The sequence below is a fragment of the Caretta caretta genome, chromosome 24 (genome assembly GCF_965140235.1).
Source record: "Caretta caretta isolate rCarCar2 chromosome 24, rCarCar1.hap1, whole genome shotgun sequence".
In the NCBI taxonomy this organism is placed as follows: Eukaryota; Metazoa; Chordata; order Testudines; family Cheloniidae; genus Caretta; species Caretta caretta.
Window position 1 is genome coordinate 15,314,154 of NC_134229.1, and position 20,234 is coordinate 15,334,387.

The window sequence follows — 20,234 nt, forward strand, 5'->3', positions numbered from 1 at the left end:
CCCGCCCCTTCCACGCTGCTGCCCCGCCCCTTCCTGGCCCCGCCCCCGCAGCGGGCCCCGCCCCTCCCTGCCCCACTGGCTCCGCCCCTCGGCTGGTTCGTCCACAGTACCCCAAATTCGACCCGGCGAGGCCGACTTCAGCGCCAATCCCCTGCCGGGGCGGCGGAAAGAAATCGGTTTTAAGAGCCCTTTCCGTGGAAAAAAAGGGCTTCGTCGTGTGGACGGGTGCGGGGTTAAATCGATTTAACGCGGCTAAATTCGACCTCAGCTCCGAGCGTAGACCAGAGCGAAGCCGCGTCTCCTCCAGCGGGTGGGTGGGGCTCACCCTGACTCCTCCCCGGTGGGGCGGGGTGCAGGGCGGAGCCTGGGGGCTGGCGGCTCTGGGGGCTGGACTGCTCTGGTCCCAGTGCCCGGGGCTGGGTGACTCCCCAGGGCGGGCGCGTGGCAGTGGGGTGCTGAGCTCCCTCCCGGCGCTGCAGAGCGGCTGGGATCGCGCCTATGACCCGCTCCCAGGGGGCTCCTGCCGTTGGCCCTCAGTGCCCAGCATGTGTCCCCCTGGCCCTGCACAGCTGGCTCCAGCTTTTCTTTCTTGGTCTGAATAGAATTAGGGCCCTACCAAATTCAGGGCCCATTTGGGTCAATTTCACGGTCATAGGATTTTAAAAATAGTCAGTTTCATGATTTCTGCAATTTAAATCTGAAATTTCACAGTGCTGTAATTGTAGGGGGTCCTGACCCAAAAAGGAGCTGTGGCAGGGTCACAAGGTTATTGTAGAGGGGGGCTGTGGTACTTCTGCCCTGCTGCTGGCGGGGCGCTGCCTTCAGAGCTGGGCGCCTGGCCAACAGCTGCTGCTCTCCAGCCACCCAGCTCTGAAGGCAGCATAGAAGTAAGGATGATGATACCGCAATCCCCCAACAACTCCCTTTTGGGTCAGGATTCCCAATTTGAGAAACGCCGGTCTCCTCCCTGAAATCTGTATAGTATAGGGTAAAGCACACAAAAGATGAGATTTCACGGGAGGAGACCAGATTTCACGTCCGTGACGCATTTTTCATGGATGTGAATTTGGTAGGGCCCCAAATATAACGCAGATCCAAAATTTCCAAAATATACAGTTTTGAAAATCTGAAATTACTCTGTTTTTGTTGCTGGGAAACACTGGCCCTCCCACTTGAAGGACAGAGGGGCTGATGAAAACGAAAGAGGGGCTGATGAAAGTGCCGATATAACAACCAACAAACAATTGTGTGTGGTTCTGAGGTACTATAGTATGACACAGAAGTGAATTTTATCAATATTTGGTGACATGATTGCTTTGCTGGATGGATATGAATGAATCACATTTGCTTACATTTCTTAAAACTACATTGGAACTGTTTTTAACATTGTCATTTGCTATTTTTTGTTTGAAACATCTGCCACCGCTCGACTGGGTTACAGGTACCAGTATTGAGGTCCTGATTTTGGATTTGATTGTCATCTCATATCTTTGTTGCTAATGTGGATGAACTCCTGCTGTGGCTCGTAGCTTTTTTTTTTTTTTTTTAAATCAAATCTGTACTAGGTGTCTAAGGGAATCTTTCATTTGTTATTTGATGTACAGACCAATGTGTTAATAAGAAAACTTTGTTTCAGTAAATAGATTGGGCTAATTTGGGGCCATTTTTAAATGACCTTGGGCTATTAATGCAGTAGAAATGCAGTGTCAAACCAACCTAATAGCTATCTTTGACAGGATAACAAGCCTTGTGGATAGGGGCATATACTGTGGTATATATTGACTTTAGTAAGGTTTTTAATATGGTTTTGCATAATATGGTCTTGCAGTTAAGGGGGGGAGGGAAGGCAGGGTGCGGGGCTGCTGGGTGTAGATTGTCCAATAAGATCTTACACGACAGATTCACATTCCCAACCATAGGACTGACACATTCTTTGGAGAGGCCAACAGGTGCCTATGGGGCTGGGGAAGATGGCTGGCATTGGCCACTGTCAGAAGACAGGATACTGGGATAGATGGACCTTTGGTCTGACTCAGTATGGCCATTCTTATGAGGTCAGGACACCTGGGTTCTGTCCCTGGCTCTGGGAGGGGAGTGGGCTCTAGTGGTTAGAGATGGGTAGCTGAAAGCCAGGACTCCTGGGTTCTCTTCCTGCCTTTGCCACTGACTGTTGGGGTGACTTTGAGTCCGTCAGTTCACTGCCTTTGTGCCTCCATTTTTCCATCTGTAAAATAAATTGTGATGCTTGTTTATAGCTGAGGCTGGGATCTGGTTGCTGGTTAAAGTGTGTGTGTGGATCTTCTGTGGCCTGGATCTCTAGGTGGGGGAGGGGGCTGGGGCTGGGGCTGCAGCTGAGATCTCTGGGGTCACAGGGCAGCAGGGAGTGGGGGGCATGGCTGTGCCCAGGATCTCTGGAGTTTCTGGGCACCGGGGGAGTGGGAGTGGGGCTTCAGCTGGGATTGCTGGGGTCACTGAGTAGTGTGTGGGAGGGAGCTGGAGCTGGGGTCTCTGCCCCAACCCTGTTTCCCTTTCAGGGCCCATCAGAGCAGCATTGCCCGTCACTGCTCTGTTTGGGGGGGACGTCACTCTGAGCTGCCTCTTCCCATCCCAGCCCGGGCTGAACCTCAGCGTCTGACCCTCACCTGGCAGAAGGAGGGGGCGGTGGCAGGGGTCCTGATGGTTCATAGTCACTATTACGGGAGGGAGCAGCTGGCGAGACAGGACGAGGCTTATAGGAACCGGACCCGCCTGGATCCGGAGGGGCTGGCCCGGGGGAACGTGTCCTGACGCTGAGGGGCGTCCGCATGCAGGATGAGGGCGTCTATCGCTGCCACGTCACCACGGAGCTGGGCACGACGTCTGAACACTGGGAGCTGAGAGTGGGAGGTGAGTGCCGGGGATGCTGCATCTTGGGATGGGCCTGGCAGTGTGGCTCTGTGTCCCCCTCTCGTGGCTGTAGCATGAGTGGCACTTTGAACCGACCAGCAACGTTCTGTTACTGTGACTCCTTCTTTAGCTCAGGCAGCTGCAGCTCAGGAGGAGAAACCTACAGGCCATGGGTTCAAGCCCCAGAGATAACCTGATGTGATTGTCGTCAAAATATTTTCCCCACTGGCGAGGGAGGGCTCATCCCAAACCTGTTATCTCCTGCAGCTGGGACTGTGTTTACTGCATGTGCTGGGAGGGTGAATCCTGGAGCTGGGGCCCTCAGAGTCCGCCTGGAATCTCTCTGCGCTGAAGCTGCCTTGCATGTCCCAGCTGCTAATTCCAGGTGCTTTCAGTGAGTCCTGGGCCAGAGCAGACTCAATCCGGATTCACAACCCAGGGCAGGATCCAGCCTTTGGGGCCCAATTCTGAGTCCCTTCCCTAAATCCATCCCCATGGTTCTTTTCCCTCAGCCCTGTTCAGCGAGCCCCAGCTGACCTTCAGCCTCTCCAGCGCTGGGGTCACACTGACTGTCCGCACATGGGGCGGGTACCCCGCGGCCACAGTGCAGTGGCTGGACGAGGCGGGCAGGGACATCATGACAGAGGGCGCCACGGAGCAGCAGGTGGATGAACAGGGGCTCTGCCACGTCACCAGCTGGGTCAGGGTGCCGTCTGTGATGCACCGCACCAGGCTGACCTTCGTGTTAACCCCCCGAGTTCTGGGGGAGCCGATCACCCGGCCCCTGAGCCTGGAGCTGAGCCCAGGTGAGTCAGAGGGTGGGAGGATCTGGATCTCAGCTCTCGGAGGGAGCTCAGGCCTGGGAACACAGAGTGGGGGAGGAAGCTCCTGGGTATAGGGGACCCCATTTATTCCCCCCACCCAGGATGGCCCTCTGCAGTCTATTCCCCGCAGCTCTTAAATCTGCCCTGCCAATGCGATTGGGCATCCGCCCCTTTCTCTGAGCATTCGCCCCAGCCGTCGTCAGCGCAGGACCCCTGCTGCCCCATTCCCTCTCTCTGTTGCAGGACTCCTGGGTCCGCCGGTCTCCTGTCTTGAGGGCCGCTTGGCTGTCGTCTTCACCGCCTGTCTCTGTTTCATCCTGCTGGCCGTCATGTTTCTCTGCCATCCCAGCCGGGGCCCGGCCAGTTCCTGCTCCTGAAAGAACGCTGAGGAGGAGGGTGAGAATGAGGTCTCTTGACCGGTCCCAGCTGGCCCCAGCTCAGAACAAGCTGGCCACAAGCAGCCGGCAGGGACTAAGTCCTAGGGGATCAGCTGGGGCAGAGCTGGAGCCACCATGAGCAAGATCTAGTACCACCTCCTGGCGACTGAGCCCCTGGTGGACCTAGGACAACCCCGCTGCCCCGGATCTACCAACCAGCCATGCCCCTATCACTGGTGCCCTTGACCTTGACCAAGAGCTGGGGAGACTCACCTCATCCTCTAGCAGCATCACCAAGGGGTCTCCGACCTTCCCCCCACCTCCATCATGAGAATCTGGCTCCTTCCGTGGCCTGTTACGTTCCCAGCAAGTGCACACAGAGATGTTAGATCAAAACAGGAAATCCTCCTGCTGGGAGGCTGCCACGCCCCATGACTTTATTGCTTACACTCCAGGACCCAACACACAAAAACCCAGCCCAGCGAGAGACAAAGCAGGCTGCTCCCAAGGGAGTGAGGTACAACTCCCCCACCTTGCTTTAAGCTGACTCAAACGGAGTCCAGCAGGACCGGAAACCCCCCCTTCCCTGACTGCATTTGCCCCCCTCCCCATGTGCCTGTGCCACCCGGGACCTGGAACCAGGCCTGTTGGCTCCTGGGCTGCAACTGTATCCACACTCCTACCTCTGGTGAAGAAGGGAACAGCAGCCTGGGAGCCCTGTCTCTTCAAGCACCACTGCATGTCCTGCCCACAGATGTCCTGGTTGGTGGAGCCTACTGCTGTCCCTGATGGGCCTTAAATAGGGTGCCTGGGCCAAGTTGGAGGCTGGCTGTGCCCCTAGGGCCTAGGGGATCAGCTGGCTTGCTGCTGCAAACAGACCCTGCTGCCCTATCCTGAGACCCAGCCTTGCTCCAGGTTCCTCCTGGTCCCCTGCGCCTTTCCTGAGGGCTCACCCTGCCTCTGCTCCACTGGTCCCCTTTGGCTGACTCACCTGGCTCTGACCCGGCCCATCAGCGTCAGCTCTGTGCTGACCCTATGGCGTGACGCTGGTACGGATGGCTGCTCCTGGCCTTGGCCCTCCACACTGAACTCAAACCCCCTCCAGCCCAGGCACTCAGCTGATTCTTTCTGAGCTTTATTCATGTCCAGACCTGACTCTGGCACAACAGACAAATCACCAAACTCCTTCTGAGTTTCACATACATCCAGAATCACCTCTGGCTAATCAGGATTTTTACACAAGGTAAACTGCTAGACTTCATAGTCAAAAGATTAGAAGCATTCTCTTCCTTGTTACAAGTTTCCACACTGTCAGTGGGTAACATAGTCAAATCACCGTCATGCTTTCCTTGTGTCCTGGCTGTGATATTGTTGGATCATATTAAAGAAGTTCTGTATTAAAATCACAAATGAGTTTGATTCCTCATAGTTTAAATTCTAGGGTATTACTAACTAAGAGGTCTCTTGGTTTTTGGTACTGTTTCTCTCCCTCTATGTGTGAAACTTGCAAGCTGCTAATTGTGTTAGTACATTCTAAGACAGAGTCTGTTCTCAAAGCAATTCTTTGTAACAACAACTACTCACACAGAGAGACTCAAAGCAATACTCTGTAACAACAGAAACAGCACCCAGAGACTCCCCGCCCTTTTGTTGTACTCATCTCGCTTTGTTAACAATTGTGATTAAAATAGAGATAGAGGATGTATGTGGATGGATGCTTGGTGTGGATAATAACTGAATGACCAGGGAGGTGCCAGCCTAAGAATCCAGTGTCCATCGGCTGAAGAAGGCGTCAAGTGGAAATAACCAGAGGACCCCCAGAGGGCAGACTGGAATCCACCCAACAGCCTCAAGAATGGGAGAACCAAAGAACAAAATAACATCTGGCAGCATGGAGCCGTCAGGAATGTGCCATCTGCTGATTGATTCAGCAACAGCATGATGAAGCAATTCCCATAGACTGGCCTAGGAAGAAATTCCTATAAAAATGGCCTCTAGAACATGAGAACTTTGGGGTCTGATTCTGCAAACCAACTTCCAGGAGCATCAGATGAGCATCTGACAAGGCCCTGCTCCCTCCTCATGTCCAGGCCACCTGGCCAGTAGCTTGGCATGAGCAACTCTAAGGCTGGTAACTATGATAGCTCATGAAAGCTCATGCTCAAATAAATTGGTTAGTCTCTAAGGTGCCACAAGTCCTCCTTTTCTTTTTATGATAACAACCTTGCAGAACCTGTGTGTGTGTGTGTGTATGAATGAATGTGTGAATAAATATGAGATTGAATGGAATGTTATAGCTGTAACTAACTGCTTACTACGATTCTTTCTGTATTCACAATAAATGTGGTATTTTGCCTTGTCCCTTTAATAAGATCCTGCTGGTTTTTATTTTATTGGTATAACAATGACAGGTGCATTTAGCCGTATGGAGTGGAAATCTATCAACTGCATGAAAAAACTTGTACAGATACAGACAGACATCATCTTCCTTTCCAAATGCAAACAGATGGACATCGTACCAAAAGGACTGAAGGTCAAAAATCCATTACAATCTACATACCACACAGACTATGCTGACAGCTTGTGCCTCACGCTCTCAAAGAAACTGCGGAATCACCTGATCAAGATCCTCTACAGCAAACAGGGAAAGATTAAGAATGAGCTCTCAAAAATGGATACTCTCATAAAGAACCAACCTTCCACACAAACTTCCTCGTGGCTGGATTTTACTAAAACTAGACAAGCCATTTACAACGCACACTTTGCTTCTCTACAAAAGAAAAAAGACACTAAACTTTCTAAACTACTACATGCTACAAGGGGCCACAGCAATGGTTCCCTCACCCCACCTAGCAATATTGTTAACCTATCCAACTATACTCTCAGCCCAGCAGAAGCAGCTGTTCTATCTCGGGGCCTCTCCTTCTGCCCCTCCACCCCCACGAACATGATACAGTTCTGTGGTGACCTAGAATCCTATTTTCGACGTCTCCATCTCAAGGAATATTTCCAAAATACCTCTGAACAACATACTAATCCACAGAGGTCTCCCTGCCAACACTACAGAAAGAGGGATTCTAGATGGACTCCTCCTGAAGGTCGAAACAGCAGACTGGACTTCTACAGAGAGTGCTTCCGCCGACGTGCACGGGCTGAAATTGTGGAAAAGCAGCATCACTTGCCCCATAACCTCAGCCATGCGGAACGCAATGCCATCCACAGCCTCAGAAACAACTCTGACATCATAATCAAAAAGGCTGACAAAGGAGGTGCTGTTGTCATCATGAATAGGTCGGAATATGAACAAGAGGCTGCTCGGCAGCTCTCCAACACGAGTTTCTACAAGCCATTACCCTATGATCCCACTGAGAGTTACCAAAAGCAACTACAGCATTTGCTCAAGAAACTTCCTGAAAAAGCACAAGATCAAATCCGCACAGACACACCCCTGGAACCCGAACCCCGACCTGGGATATTCTATCTACTACCCAAGATCCATAAACCTGGAAATCCTGGGCGCCCCATCATCTCAGGCATTGGCACCCTGACAGCAGGATTGTCTGGCTATGTAGACTCCCTCCTCAGGCCCTACGCTACCAGCACTCCCAGCTGCCTTCGAGACACCACTGACTTCCTGAGGAAACTTCAATCCATCGGTGATCTTCCTGATAACACCATCCTGGCTACTATGGATGTAGAAGCCCTCTACACCAACATTCCACACAAAGATGGACTACAAGCTGTCAAGAACACTATCCCCGATAATGTCACGGCTAACCTGGTGGCTGGACTTTGTCCTTACCCATAACTATTTCACATTTGGGGACAATGTATACCTTCAGATCAGCGGCACTGCTATGGGTACCCGCATGGCCCCACAGTATGCCAACATTTTTATGGCTGATTTAGAACAACGCTTCCTCAGCTCTCGTCCCCTAAAGCCCCTACTCTACTTGCGCTATATTGATGACATCTTCATCATCCGGACTCATGGAAAAGAAGCCCTTGAGGAATTCCACCATGATTTCAACAATTTCCATCCCACCACCAACCTCAGCCTGGTCCAGTCCACACAAGAGATCCACTTCCTGGACACTACAGTGCTAATAAACAATGGCCACATAAACACCACCCTATACCGGAAACCTACTGACCGCTATTCCTACCTACATGCTCCAGCTTTCACCCTGACCACACCACACGATCCATCGTCTACAGCCAAGCTCTGCGATACAACCGCATTTGCTCCAACCCCTCAGACAGAGACAAACACCTACAAGATCTCTGTCAAGCTTTCTTACAACTACAATACCCACCTGCAGAAGTAAAGAAACAGATTGATAGAGCCAGAAGAGTTCCCAGAAGTTACCTACTACAGGACAGGCCTAACAAAGAAAATAACAGAACGCCACTAGCCGTCACCTTCAGCCCCCAACTAAAACCCCTCCAACGCATTATTAAGGATCTACAACCTATCCTAAAGGATGACCCAACACTCTCACAAGTCTTGGGAGACAGGCCAGTCCTTGCCTACAGACAGCCCCGCAACCTGAAGCAAATACTCACCAACAACCACATACCACACAACAGAACCACTAACCCAGGAACTTATCCTTGCAACAAAGCCCGTTGCCAATTGTGCCCACATATCTATTCAGGGGACACCATCACAGGGCCTAATAACATCAGCCACACTATCAGAGGCTCGTTCACCTGCACATCCACCAATGTGATCTATGCCATCATGTGCCAGCAATGCCCCTCTGCCATGTACATTGGTCAAACTGGACAGTCTCTACGTAAAAGAATAAATGGACACAAATCAGATGTCAAGAATTATAACATTCATAAACCAGTCGGAGAACACTTCAATCTCTCTGGTCACGCAATCACAGACATGAAGGTCGCTATCTTAAAACAAAAAAACTTCAAATCCAGACTCCAGCGAGAAACTGCTGAATTGGAATTCATTTGCAAATTGGATACTATTAATTTAGGCTTAAATAGAGACTGGGAGTGGCTAAGTCATTATGCAAGGTAGCCTGTTTCCTCTTGTTTTTTCCTACCCCCCCCCCCCAGATGTTCTGGTTTAACTTGGATTTAAACTTGGAGAGTGGTCAGTTTAGATGAGCTATTACCAGCAGGAGAGTGAGTTTGTGTGTGTATGGGGGTGGGGGGGATGTGAGAAAACCTGGATCTATGCAGGAAATAGCCCGACTTGATTATGTAAAGAGTTGTCACTTTGGATGGGCTAGCACCAGCAGGAGAGTGAATTTGTGTGGGGGGGTGGAGGGTGAGAAAACCTGGATTTGTGCTGGAAATGGCCCACCTGTTGATCACTTTAGATAAGCTAAAAGAAAAGGAGTACTTGTGGCACCTTAGAGACTAACCAATTTATTTGAGCATGAGCTTTCGTGAGCTACAGCTCACTTCATCAGATCAAACATCTGATGAAGTGAGCTGTAGCTCACGAAAGCTCATGCTCAAATAAATTGGTTAGTCTCTAAGGTGCCACAAGTACTCCTTTTCTTTTTGCGAATACAGACTAACACGGCTGTTCCTCTGAAACCTTTAGATAAGCTATTACCAGCAGGACAGTGGGGTGGGAGGAGGTATTGTTTCATATTCTCTGTGTGTATATAAAGTCTGCTGCAGTTTCCACGGTAAACATCTGATGAAGTGAGCTGTAGCTCACGAAAGCTCATGCTCAAATAAATTGGTTAGTCTCTAAGGTGCCACAAGTACTCCTTTTCTTTTTGGTATAACAATATCACCCTGATCAGACAAGGTTGTCATATCTTTACCCAGCAACACACTAGCAGCAGACAAAACAGAAGCACCAGAATCGCTTGGTCCCTGGGATTTATTTATGACATTAACTGGATGCAACTTAGTTACAATGTCATTATTCCTAGCAGACACAAATTTAGGACCGCTTCCTTCCTGGGCTTTAGCTGTATCCAGATTCAACTCTGGGTCAACTGATACATTTTCAATCATCATAGGCTGACAGGGTTCTTCTTTCTGCTTTACAGACAGAGAAGTAGAGAGGAACTTTTCCTCAGCAGGCATGCTGCTATTCAAACAGAGAAACAATGGGAGATATCCTTTCCTTTGTCCCAGCACTCCTTGCTGATTTCAGACACATATAGGGTGACCAGATGTCCCGATTTTATAGAGACAGTCCCAATATTTGGGGCTTTGTCTTAAATAGGCGCCTATTAGGCCCCCCTCCTCCGTCCCGATTTTTCACATTTGCTATCTGGTTACCCTAGACACATACCTGGAAAGTGAGACAGCTTCTTTCACAGGCAAGTTGCCACTCCCAACAGATAAACTGCTATTCTCCACAGACAGAGTCTCATTACACTGAGCTGCTTTAAACAAATCATTTTTTACCTTTTTCGGGCTTACTTTCACAAACTTCACTTGCTAACAATCTATCACTTACCAAGACTGTGCCCTTTCCTTCCTCAGTTAGGGCTTTAACCTGACCATCAACTTTAATCTGCTCTAGGTAAACATTCTCCTGAGCCTTGTCTAATGTCAGATTCACTTCTGAGATACAGACAGACACTTAGAAATTTCATCACAGGAAGAGGCAGCTCAGGGTGATGTCCCCCCGCAAACTGAGTGATGACGGGCAAGTCAGCTGTGATGAGCCCTGAAAGGAAAACAGAGTTGCGGGAGAGATCCTGGCTGCTGCCCCAGCTCTCATCCCCAGCTACCCAGAGATCCCAGCTGCAGCCACGGCACCTGCTCCTGGCTGCAGCCCCCCGCCCCCCACTGCCCAGGGACCGCAGAGATCCTGGCCACAGTTATAAACAAGCATCATAATTTATTTTACAGATGGAAAAATGGAGGCAGAAAGGCCATGAACTGAGTGACTCAAAGTCACTCTGACAGCCAGTGGCAAAGGCAGGAAGAGAACCCAGGAGTCCTGGCTTTCAGCTGCCCAGCTCTAACCACTAGACACCACTCCCCTCCCAGAGCTGGGGATAGAACCGAGGAGTCCTGGCTCCCAGCCTCTGCTGCTCTAATCACCAGATTACGCTTCTCCCTGGTTAGTACTATCTATGGAGAGACCAACGTCACCTTCTGAACAACCCGCCCCGGGGTGGGGGCTCGAGCCGGCTCTGCGCTGGGTTGTTAAGAGGGACCCCTGGGTATGGAACCCGGCCCTTGTTGCTGCCGACTCCACCTGGCAGCAGGGTTCAGTTACCACAGGATACGCTGTGGTCACAGGCTGTTTAACCCCCCATCCATTGAGGGGTCTGACAGCTCCACGGTGAGAAGCAGCAGGTCCCTCAGAGGCTGCCTGTGCGGCTGGGTTGAGGACTAAAGCAAACTGCAGGTGATTCTGTATTTGCTTCGCCTTCCACCCTGGTTACAGGAAATTGGTTACAGAGGCTTAGAAGCAGCAGAGGTTTCAGTAAATTTGTCCCGAGGCCAGACCCTCTTGACAGAGCTGGGCTGATGGAAACTCCTCGATCATGTGCAGGCATGATGCAATGTTTGGGGACATCTGCAAACCCCTGTGCTTCCCCCATAGCAATGGGCTGCCGGGAATTCCCTTAGCTCAGCAATTTAAAAACCCAACAAGGAGCGACTGATATTCAGAGCAGGCTTCAGAAGGCCACACTGCCTGTGCCTGTCCCCCATTTCCTGACTGCGACTCTCTCTGGGCTCTCTGTCTGCCGGGATCCAGCTGGGCTGCGCCGGTGAGTACGTCAGTGGCCCAGGTTGCTTGTCCCAGACAGCATCCGCCTGTCTCCAGGGTTCGAATGGCCAGGGCCAGCCTTAGGGGAAAAAAGGTGCCCTGGGCGAACTTGTATTTTGGCGCCCTTTCTTTGAGTTTAAGTATGTAGTCGTGTTGGGGAACGTTTCAGAAATAAGGCTGTAATCTCTAAACAGGGCCCTCTCGCTGGGCAGCAGCACGGGAGAGGCCAGCGCCCGTCACGGGGTAGAATCAGAGCTGGCACCAGATCCCGGCTGGTGTCAATCGGCCCGAGCTCCATTGGTTGCTGTCAGTGGGGCCAGATCATACTCTCCAACTCCATAGGTGCTCTGGGACTCAAGCGCCCACGGAAAAAGAATGAGGAGGTCTTCAGCACCCACCAGCCACAGCTGTTTGGTGAGGCCCCGGGGCTGGCCACTAATCAGCTGTTTAGTGGCTAGCGGGAGGTGCTGGGGGAGGGCGGAGAGGAGCCAGCAGCAGGCAGACGGTGGGGGGGGGACTTGTATGAGGGGGCTGCGATGAGCAAACAAAGGGAGGGTGGAGTGGGGTCAGGAACAGAGGGAGCGAGGGCGGGGCCTCAGGGGAAGGAGCAGAGTGTGGGGCGGGACATCGGGGGGAAGACCCACCAGGGAAAATAAAAGTCAGCACCTATGGGCCAGATCCCAGCTGGTGGGAATTCCAGCTGAAAAGCAAGTCACTGGTTGTCAGCACTGAGCGGGCGTTAATAGGCATGAATACTTTGAAGCCACACAGGTGAACACACCTGGTGCAACACTGCATACAATGCAGTAGGGGGCAGTAGTGTCTGTGTGTGTCTCATTCACACTCACTTGCACGCACTACAAGTTGGACGTTTGCCCATCTTTACAAAAGGGAAGGAGGAGGATCTAGGGAACTACAGTCCAGTCAGCCTCACCTCAGTCCCTGGAAAAATCATGGAGCAGGTCCTCAAGGAATCCATTCTGAAGCACTTAGAGGAGAGGAAAGTGATCAGGAACAGTCAGCATGGATTCAAGGGCAAGTCATGCCTGAGTAACCTAATTCCTTCTATGACGAGATAATTGGCTCTGTGGATGTGGGGAAAGCAGTGGACGTGTTATTCCTTGACTTTAGCAAAGCTTTTGTTATGGTCACCCACAGTATTCTTGCCAGCAAGTTAAAGAAGTATAGGCTGGATGAATGGACTATAAAGTGGATAGAAAGCTGGCTAGATCATCGGGCTCAGTGCATAGTGATCAATGGCTCCATGTCTAGTTGGCAGACGGTATCAAGTGGAGTACCCCAAGGGTTGGTCCTGGGGCTGGTTTTGTTCAATATCTTCATTAACGATCTGGAGGATGGTGTGGATTGCACCCTCAGCAAGTTTGCAGATGACACTAAACTGGGAGGAGTGGTAGATATGCTGGAGGGTAGGGATAGGATACAGAGGGCCCTAGACAAATTAGAGGATTGTGCCAAAAGAAATCTGATGAGGTTCAACAAGGACAAGTGCAGAGTCCTGCATTTAGGACAGAAGAATCCCATGCACTGCTACGGACTAGGGACCGAGTGGCTAGGCAGCAGTTCTGCAGAAAAGGACCTAGAGGTGACAGTGGACGAGAAGCTGGATATGAGTCAACAGTGTGCTCTTGTTGCCCAGAAAGCCAATGACATTTTGGACTGTATAAGTAGGAGCATTGCCAGCAGATTGAGGGAAGTGATTATTACCCTCTATTCAGCACTGATGAGGTCACATCTGGAGTATTGTATCCAGTTTTGGGTCCCCCACTACAGAAGGGATGTGGACAAATTGGAGAGAGTCCAGCGGAGGGCAACAAAAATGATCAGGGGGCTGGCGCACATGACTTATGAGGAGAGACTGAGGGAACTGGGCTTGTTTAGTCTGCAGAAGAGAAGAGTGAGGGGGGATTTGATAGCAGCCTTCAACTACCTGAAATGGGGTTCCAAAGAGGATGGAGTTTGGCTCTTCTGAATCATAGAATCATAGAATCATAGACTATCAGGGTTGGAAGGGACCCCAGAAGGTCATCTAGTCCAACCCCCTGCTCAAAGCAGGACCAATTCCCAGTTAAATCATTGATTCTGAGTGGTGGCAGATGACAGAACAAGGAGCAATGGTCTCAAGTTGCAGTGGGGGCAGTTTAGGTTGGATATTAGGAAACACCATTTCATAGGGAGGGTGGTGAAGCACTGCAATGGGTTCCCTAGGGAGGTGGTGGAATCTCCATCCATAGAGGTTTTTAAGGTCAGGCTTGACAAAGCCCTGACTGGGATGATTTAGTTAGGGTTGGTCCTGCTTTGAGCAGGGGGTGGGACTAGATGACCTCCTGAGGTCTCTTCCAACCCTGATCTTCTATTATTCTATGTAAGCTGCCCACACATCTCTCTCTGCCACTAACCAACAGGGCACATGAATATTATCGAGCAGACAGGCAGCTCGCAGTGACGCTGGAGGCTGGGCCATGATTTCCTTCCTCAGCTGCTGCTTCTGGCTCCCAATGCTGGCCATGAAAACAGGTAACGGAAATTTCCTTGGAATCACATTTTCCTTACAGAAACCCCACAGCCAGAGCCTGAACCTTGCTCCCCACAGCGCCCCCTGGTGGGGTGGGAATGGCTGGGAGCTCCCCCTACAGCCAACACCCCTGCCCCACTCCCCACAGCGCCCCCTGCTGGGCCAGGCCAGGGCTGGAGTAACTGGGAGCTCCCTCCACAGCCAGTGTCCTGACCTGCTCCCCATCGCGCCCCCTGCTGGGCCAGACTGGGGCTGGAGTAGCTGGAAGGCTCCCCCACATCCAGCACTCCCACCCAGTTCCCCACAGCGTCCCCTGATGGGAGAGGCTGGGACCAGAGTAACTGGGAGCGCCGTGCATCGCCCCCTGTTGGGTGAGGCTGGCACTTCTCACACACAATCCAGACCTCACTAACGCCTGTGCTTTCTGCTCTGTGCAGTGCAGTTGGAATCAGACGTTGTAGCTCATTTTGGGGGGGACGTCACGCTGAGCTGCCTCTTCCCATCTCAGCCCGGGATGAACCTCCAGGACGTGACTCTCACCTGGCAGAAGGAACAGGAGGGGGCAGAGGCCCTGGTGGTTCATAGTCACTATTACGGGAAGGACCAGCTGGCGAGACAGGACGAGGTTTATAGGAACCAGACCCACCTGGATCCAGAGGGGCTGGCCCGGGGGAACGCGTCCCTGATGCTGAGGGGTGTCTGCATCCAGGATGAGGGCATCTATCTCTGCCATGTCACCTCGGAGCTGGGCTGGACGGCTGAGCGCAGGGAGCTGAGAGTGGGAGGTTAGTGCTGGGGACGCTGCATCCCGAGAAGGGTCTGGCTAACATGATGTGGCTGACTGCTTGACTTATCTTATATAGTACAATGTCCTTTCTCTGCCTGATAAGTCATTTGCCTCCCTAATCCTGTCTTCCAAAGAATGAGCTGCCTCTCCCCCTTATTAATTACTCATGATGGACCAGGTCTCAGCTACACTGGCATTGCTGTGTTACTGTGGCTGGTTCTTTCGCTTAGCCAGCTGCAGTGCAGGGGGTTAGATCTCCAGGTCATGGGTTCAAGCCCCAGAGAGAACCTGACATGGTCGTCATTAAATACCTTCCCCACTGGCAAGGGAGGACTCATTGCTAACCTGTGACATCCTGCAGCTGGGTCTACCGGGTTAATCCCACGTGCTGGGAGGGTGAATCCCAGAGCTGGGGACCTCAGAGCTGGGCTGGAATCTCTCTGCACTGAGGCTGCCTTGCATGTCCCAGCTGCTAACTCCTAAAGGCACCTTCAGTGAGCCCTGCTCCAGAGTGGACTCAATCTGGATTCGTGACCCAGGCCAGGACCCAGCCCAGTTCTGAGACCCCTCCCTAAATTGCCCCCACATTTCTTCCCCCCAGCCCTGTTCAGCAATTGAAGGTGAAAAACTCCAGAGACATGGGAAAGTGTTTTTCCTTTCAGCACCCTACAGTGAGCCTCATCTGACCCTTGACCTCTCGTTTCGACTGGGCCACAGCCTCTTGACCTTCAGCTCAGGGGGCGGGTACCCCCGGGCAAGCGTGGCTTGGAGGGACGGGATGGGAATCAACCTGACAGAGCTCAGCTGTACCATAGAGTCCATGGATGCCCAGGGCCTTTATACCCTGCACAGCGAGCTGGTCGTGCCCGTGGGGCAGAGCACCAACCTCACCGTGTTCCTGGTGACAGCACATGGATTGGAGACCCCCATGCAGCACGTCACAGTGGCAGCAGGGCCTGGTGAGTGGGGGAAGGGGGGTGGGAATTGTCCAGCCGGTGCAGGGCTCTGCCCCACAGCGTGACGCGGGGAGGGGATTAGTGGGTGAGCAGTTATTTAACCCATTGTCGTTCCCCAGTGGCAGAGCGGGGTATTGCCGCTCAGCAGCCCCGAGTTTGGGCTTTGCCATGATGGCCCAGGTGGGAGGGCAACACACTGAGCCTGGGAAGCTCGCTCCGGCTCTCAGGCCCTGTTCACAGGAAGCTCTGGGCTCTCTCTTGCAGGGCAGAGATGCAGCCATGTCTGGCTGCTGGTGGCCTGTCTGGGTGCCGTGACCCTGTCCGTGATAGTGGCTGCAGGGATCCTTTGCCCTCCCAGCCGTGGGACTTGCAGACGCTGCTCAGAGAGTCGCTTCGCCAGGACGAGGGATGTGGAGGATCCTTCACCCCAAAGCCAGCTGGGCCCTGGCACCTGCCCAGCCATGGGTACACCCACCACCGCCCTCAGGGCTGATCTCCCGGCGGCTCCCTCGGGCCACCTTCATGCCAAGGCTCTGTAGCCGGGAGCTAGGGGTCTCTAGACCCAACGGCCGCACTTCATAGCAAGGACAGCACAGTTCAATGGTCAGCACAGAGCCGCTGCACCAGGGCTTGGCTTTCTGAGCCTGTAAGGGGATGGTTGCCCCTCCCAGACACTTAGTGGGGGGTTGGTTGGCCCCTTTCCCAGCACCAAAAAAAAGGGGAAGGGCTGGTGAGAAACCAGGACTCTGAGATCGACAGTCGCCAGGGCCAGTGGGGAGAGGCCAACGCTCAGGTCCGCCTGATTGACACGGCAGGCAGGCCAATGAGGGAGTCCGGAGGCCAGGGGGTCCCATCCTCTGCATGAGCCAGAGCTGCCTGTGCGTGAGGGGAGGAGGAAGGGGAGACTTGGGGGTGGATTGTGGAGAGCTGGGCTGGGGGCTGGGGCAAAAGGCTGGGAGACCCTAGGAAGGGGGTTTGGAATCCCAGCAAGGGAGCTGGGTGACCCAGGCTGGGTGGACAGAGGAAGAAGAGGGTAGGGAGAAGCTGGTGGGGATCCGGAGAGGATGGCAGGGGCAGAGAGCAGGAGGGCTCAACTGAGGAATTAAGGCTGGCCCAGGCCTAGGATGGGCAGAGCCCAGGACAGAGGGGTGGGGTGTGGGGGAGGAGAAAGGGGCTGTAGGTCAGTAGAGATTTGTGGGGGGGTGGGGGTTCTGAAGGGAGATGGAAGTGCAAAGCGATGGGAACCCTTTAGGGCCCTGCTCACTGGTCTCCTCAACAAACAAGTCCTGGGACCAGACTCCCATCTCAGGGCCCTCCCCTCCCAGGGTGCTAAAAGAAATTAACAGCACTCTCATGCACCGTACCACACTGAAGGACAGGTTCTATACACCTGCTTTTTACCTGTTAGTGTTGTGGAGGCAGTGAAAAGCCAGGGTTCGTGCTGCATGCTTTGCCCTACACTGAAGTTATGGTGCGTGCTGTAACAGATGACAGCCTTCCTTCTCAGGAGCCATTATTTATTTATATTTAAAAAATATGAGACAACCTCTTAAAACAATGGACAAGGAGTGTACACAGGGCAGAACAGAAAGCAACGTGTAAATACTGCAAATGTGAATTAGGAGCACATCAGAGCGCTCTTGTTGTGCACAGTAGACCGGATAAGCTCATAAAGAAAACTGCTCTGTTTTCGAACTCAAGAATCCTGTTTGACTCCAGAATCAAAACAATACATGTTGATAATCCAGTGAAAATTGGTGATCCTAGACTAGCCACTTACATTACATTATAGATTGGACTATAAGGTGGATAGAAAGCTGGCTAGATCGTAGGGCTCAATGGGTAGTGATCAATGGCTCCATGTCTAGTTGGCAGCCGGTATCAAGTGGAGTGCCCCTGGGGCCGGTTTTGTTCAATATCTTCATAAATGATCTGGAGGATGGTGTGGATTGCACCCTCAGCAACTTTGCAGATGACACTAAACTGGGAGGAGTGGTAGATATGCTGGAGGGGAGGGATAGGATACAGAGGGACCTAGACAAATTAGAGGATTGCGCCAAAAGAAATCTGCATTTGTCCTTCTTGAACCTCCGAGCCCTGCACTTAGGAAGGAAGAATCCCATGCACTGCTACAGACTAAAGACCGAGTGGCTAGGCAGCAGTTCTGCAGAAAAGGACTGAGGTGTTATAGTGGACAAGAAGCTGGATATGAGTCAGCAGTGTGCCCTTGTTGCCAAGAAGGCTAACAGCATTTTGTGCTGTATAAGTACAAGGGGCATTGCCAGCAGATCGAGGGATGTGATCGTTCCCCTCTATTCGACATTGATGAGGCCTCATCTGGAGTACTGTGTCCAGTTTGGGGCCCCACACTACAAGAAGGATGTGGAAAAATTGGAAAACGTCCAGTGGAGGGCAACAAAAATGATTAGGGGCCTGGAGCACATGACTTATGAGGAGAGGCTGAGGGAACTGGGGTTATTTAGTCTGCAGAAGAGAAGAATGAGGGGGGATTTGGTAGCTGCTTTCAACTACCTGAAAGGGGGTTCCAAAGAGGATGCATCTGACTGTTCTCAGTGGTACCAGATGACAGGACAAGGAGTAATGGTCTCAAGTTGCAGTGGGGGAGGTTTAGGTTGGATATTAGGAAAACCTTTTTCACTAGGAGGGTGGTGAAGCACTGGAATGCGTTACCGAGGGAGGTGGTGGAATCTCCTTCCTTAGAAGTTTTTAAGGTCAGGCTTGACAAAGCCCTGGCTGGGATGATTTAGTTGGGGATTGGTCCTTCTTTGAGCAGGGGGTTGGACTAGATGACCTCCTGAGGTCCCTTCCAACCCTGATATTCTATGATTCTATGATTGCTTGTCAGTCAAGTATTCTCTCCATTGGCCATCTTGGACCTATAGTAGCTGAGCTGTCTAATAAGGACATATGTTTGCTCTGAACAAAACGCACAGTGCTGGTAAAAAGTGTTCTTGGCCCTACAATGCAGCATGAACTTATGACAGACATAAAAGGTGTGTCGTATTCGCTTTTGATGGACAAAAATACCAATACAGAACCAACAAACAGTTGTGTGGGGTTCTGGGGTTCTATAGTAAGACAGAAGCAAATTTTGTGGATGTTTGATGGCACGATCATTTTGCCGGGTGGAGATGCTGAATGCATCACACAATGTTTGCTGAAATTTCTTAGAGAGAACGACATGCAGATTCGTTATTGTATCTGTCTAGCTCCTGACGGCTGCAATGCAACATGCGGCAAAAATAACTCCGGTATCCAGGCTGCGCGCTCTTCATCCAAACATTGTGTTTATCAAGCATGTGTGTCGTTCTTTGCAGCTTTGTTTATCAAAATCAATTCCGTGGCTTCCTCAAAATACTGATTTTAGGATTTCATAAGCATAGAACTGGGTTTCTCGCAGCACTCAGTGTCAGACGTGGTACCGTGAACTCTACCCTGCTATTAACGTCAGCAAAGCACTGCTGAAGAAGATACTGCAGTTTTCTGACACAAGGTGGCTTTTCGTTAGTCCCTGTGTGAACAGGGTTCTTGATCAGTTTCAGATAGCCAAAGACAAAGAAAGAAATACCATGCTGAACTTCTTTAGCTTACGTACAGTGATCCAGTGAACAACATTTACCTGATTTTCTTACCAAATGTTTCAGCTGGAAAGTGCTAATACAGGAAAGCTGCGGTAGGAATTGATGACATTCTCCCACAGCCTGCTGGTGAGAGTTGTGGAACTGTAACCGTGTGTTTTGGAGAACAGGATTGCTTTGACAAACGACGACATCACCTGGGAGTCAAATTACTTACTGCTTTGCCCAGTCGCTTTTCAGCTGGAACTTTCAAAACACACAACTAACTAGTCCGGTTGTCGAAGACATCAGAAGCAGGTGCCGAGATTTCATATTGGAGTCTGTGAAACAGAGATTTCCACCAACTGTCCGGGTGAGTGAGTCACTTTCAGTACTAAGTCCTTCTACAGCCCTGCACACCTAGACTGGCAGAAATGAGATTTCAGCCGTTCTTTTGTGGACACCTCAGACAGTTGGAGCAGCAGGGGAGAGTTTTGCCTATGGTTCACCAGCATCATACTCAGGACAACCAAGTGGAGGAGTTTTGGGCTGAAGTTCTCGAACACACGGCTG

The 20,234-nt window shown here is 51.6% G+C and overlaps 2 protein-coding genes across 2 annotated transcripts; both read left to right on the forward strand.

Moving 5' to 3' along the window:
- The first annotated feature begins 19 nt into the window (after positions 1–19).
- On the forward strand, positions 20–5,497 carry LOC125626152 (CD276 antigen homolog). The gene is made up of 4 exons (XM_048828845.2): positions 20–1,261; positions 2,535–2,886; positions 3,399–3,692; positions 3,954–5,497. The coding sequence occupies exons 2-4, from the start codon at positions 2,805–2,807 to the stop codon at positions 4,085–4,087; spliced, it is 510 nt and encodes a 169-aa protein (XP_048684802.1). The 5' UTR covers positions 20–1,261; positions 2,535–2,804; the 3' UTR covers positions 4,088–5,497.
- Positions 5,498–11,510: 6,013 nt separating this feature from the next.
- LOC142069997 (CD276 antigen-like) lies at positions 11,511–16,978 on the forward strand. Its single transcript, XM_075122877.1, has 5 exons — positions 11,511–11,808; positions 14,231–14,342; positions 14,778–15,125; positions 15,790–16,086; positions 16,348–16,978. The coding sequence occupies exons 2-5, from the start codon at positions 14,288–14,290 to the stop codon at positions 16,620–16,622; spliced, it is 975 nt and encodes a 324-aa protein (XP_074978978.1). The 5' UTR covers positions 11,511–11,808; positions 14,231–14,287; the 3' UTR covers positions 16,623–16,978.
- Positions 16,979–20,234: the final 3,256 nt, after the last annotated feature.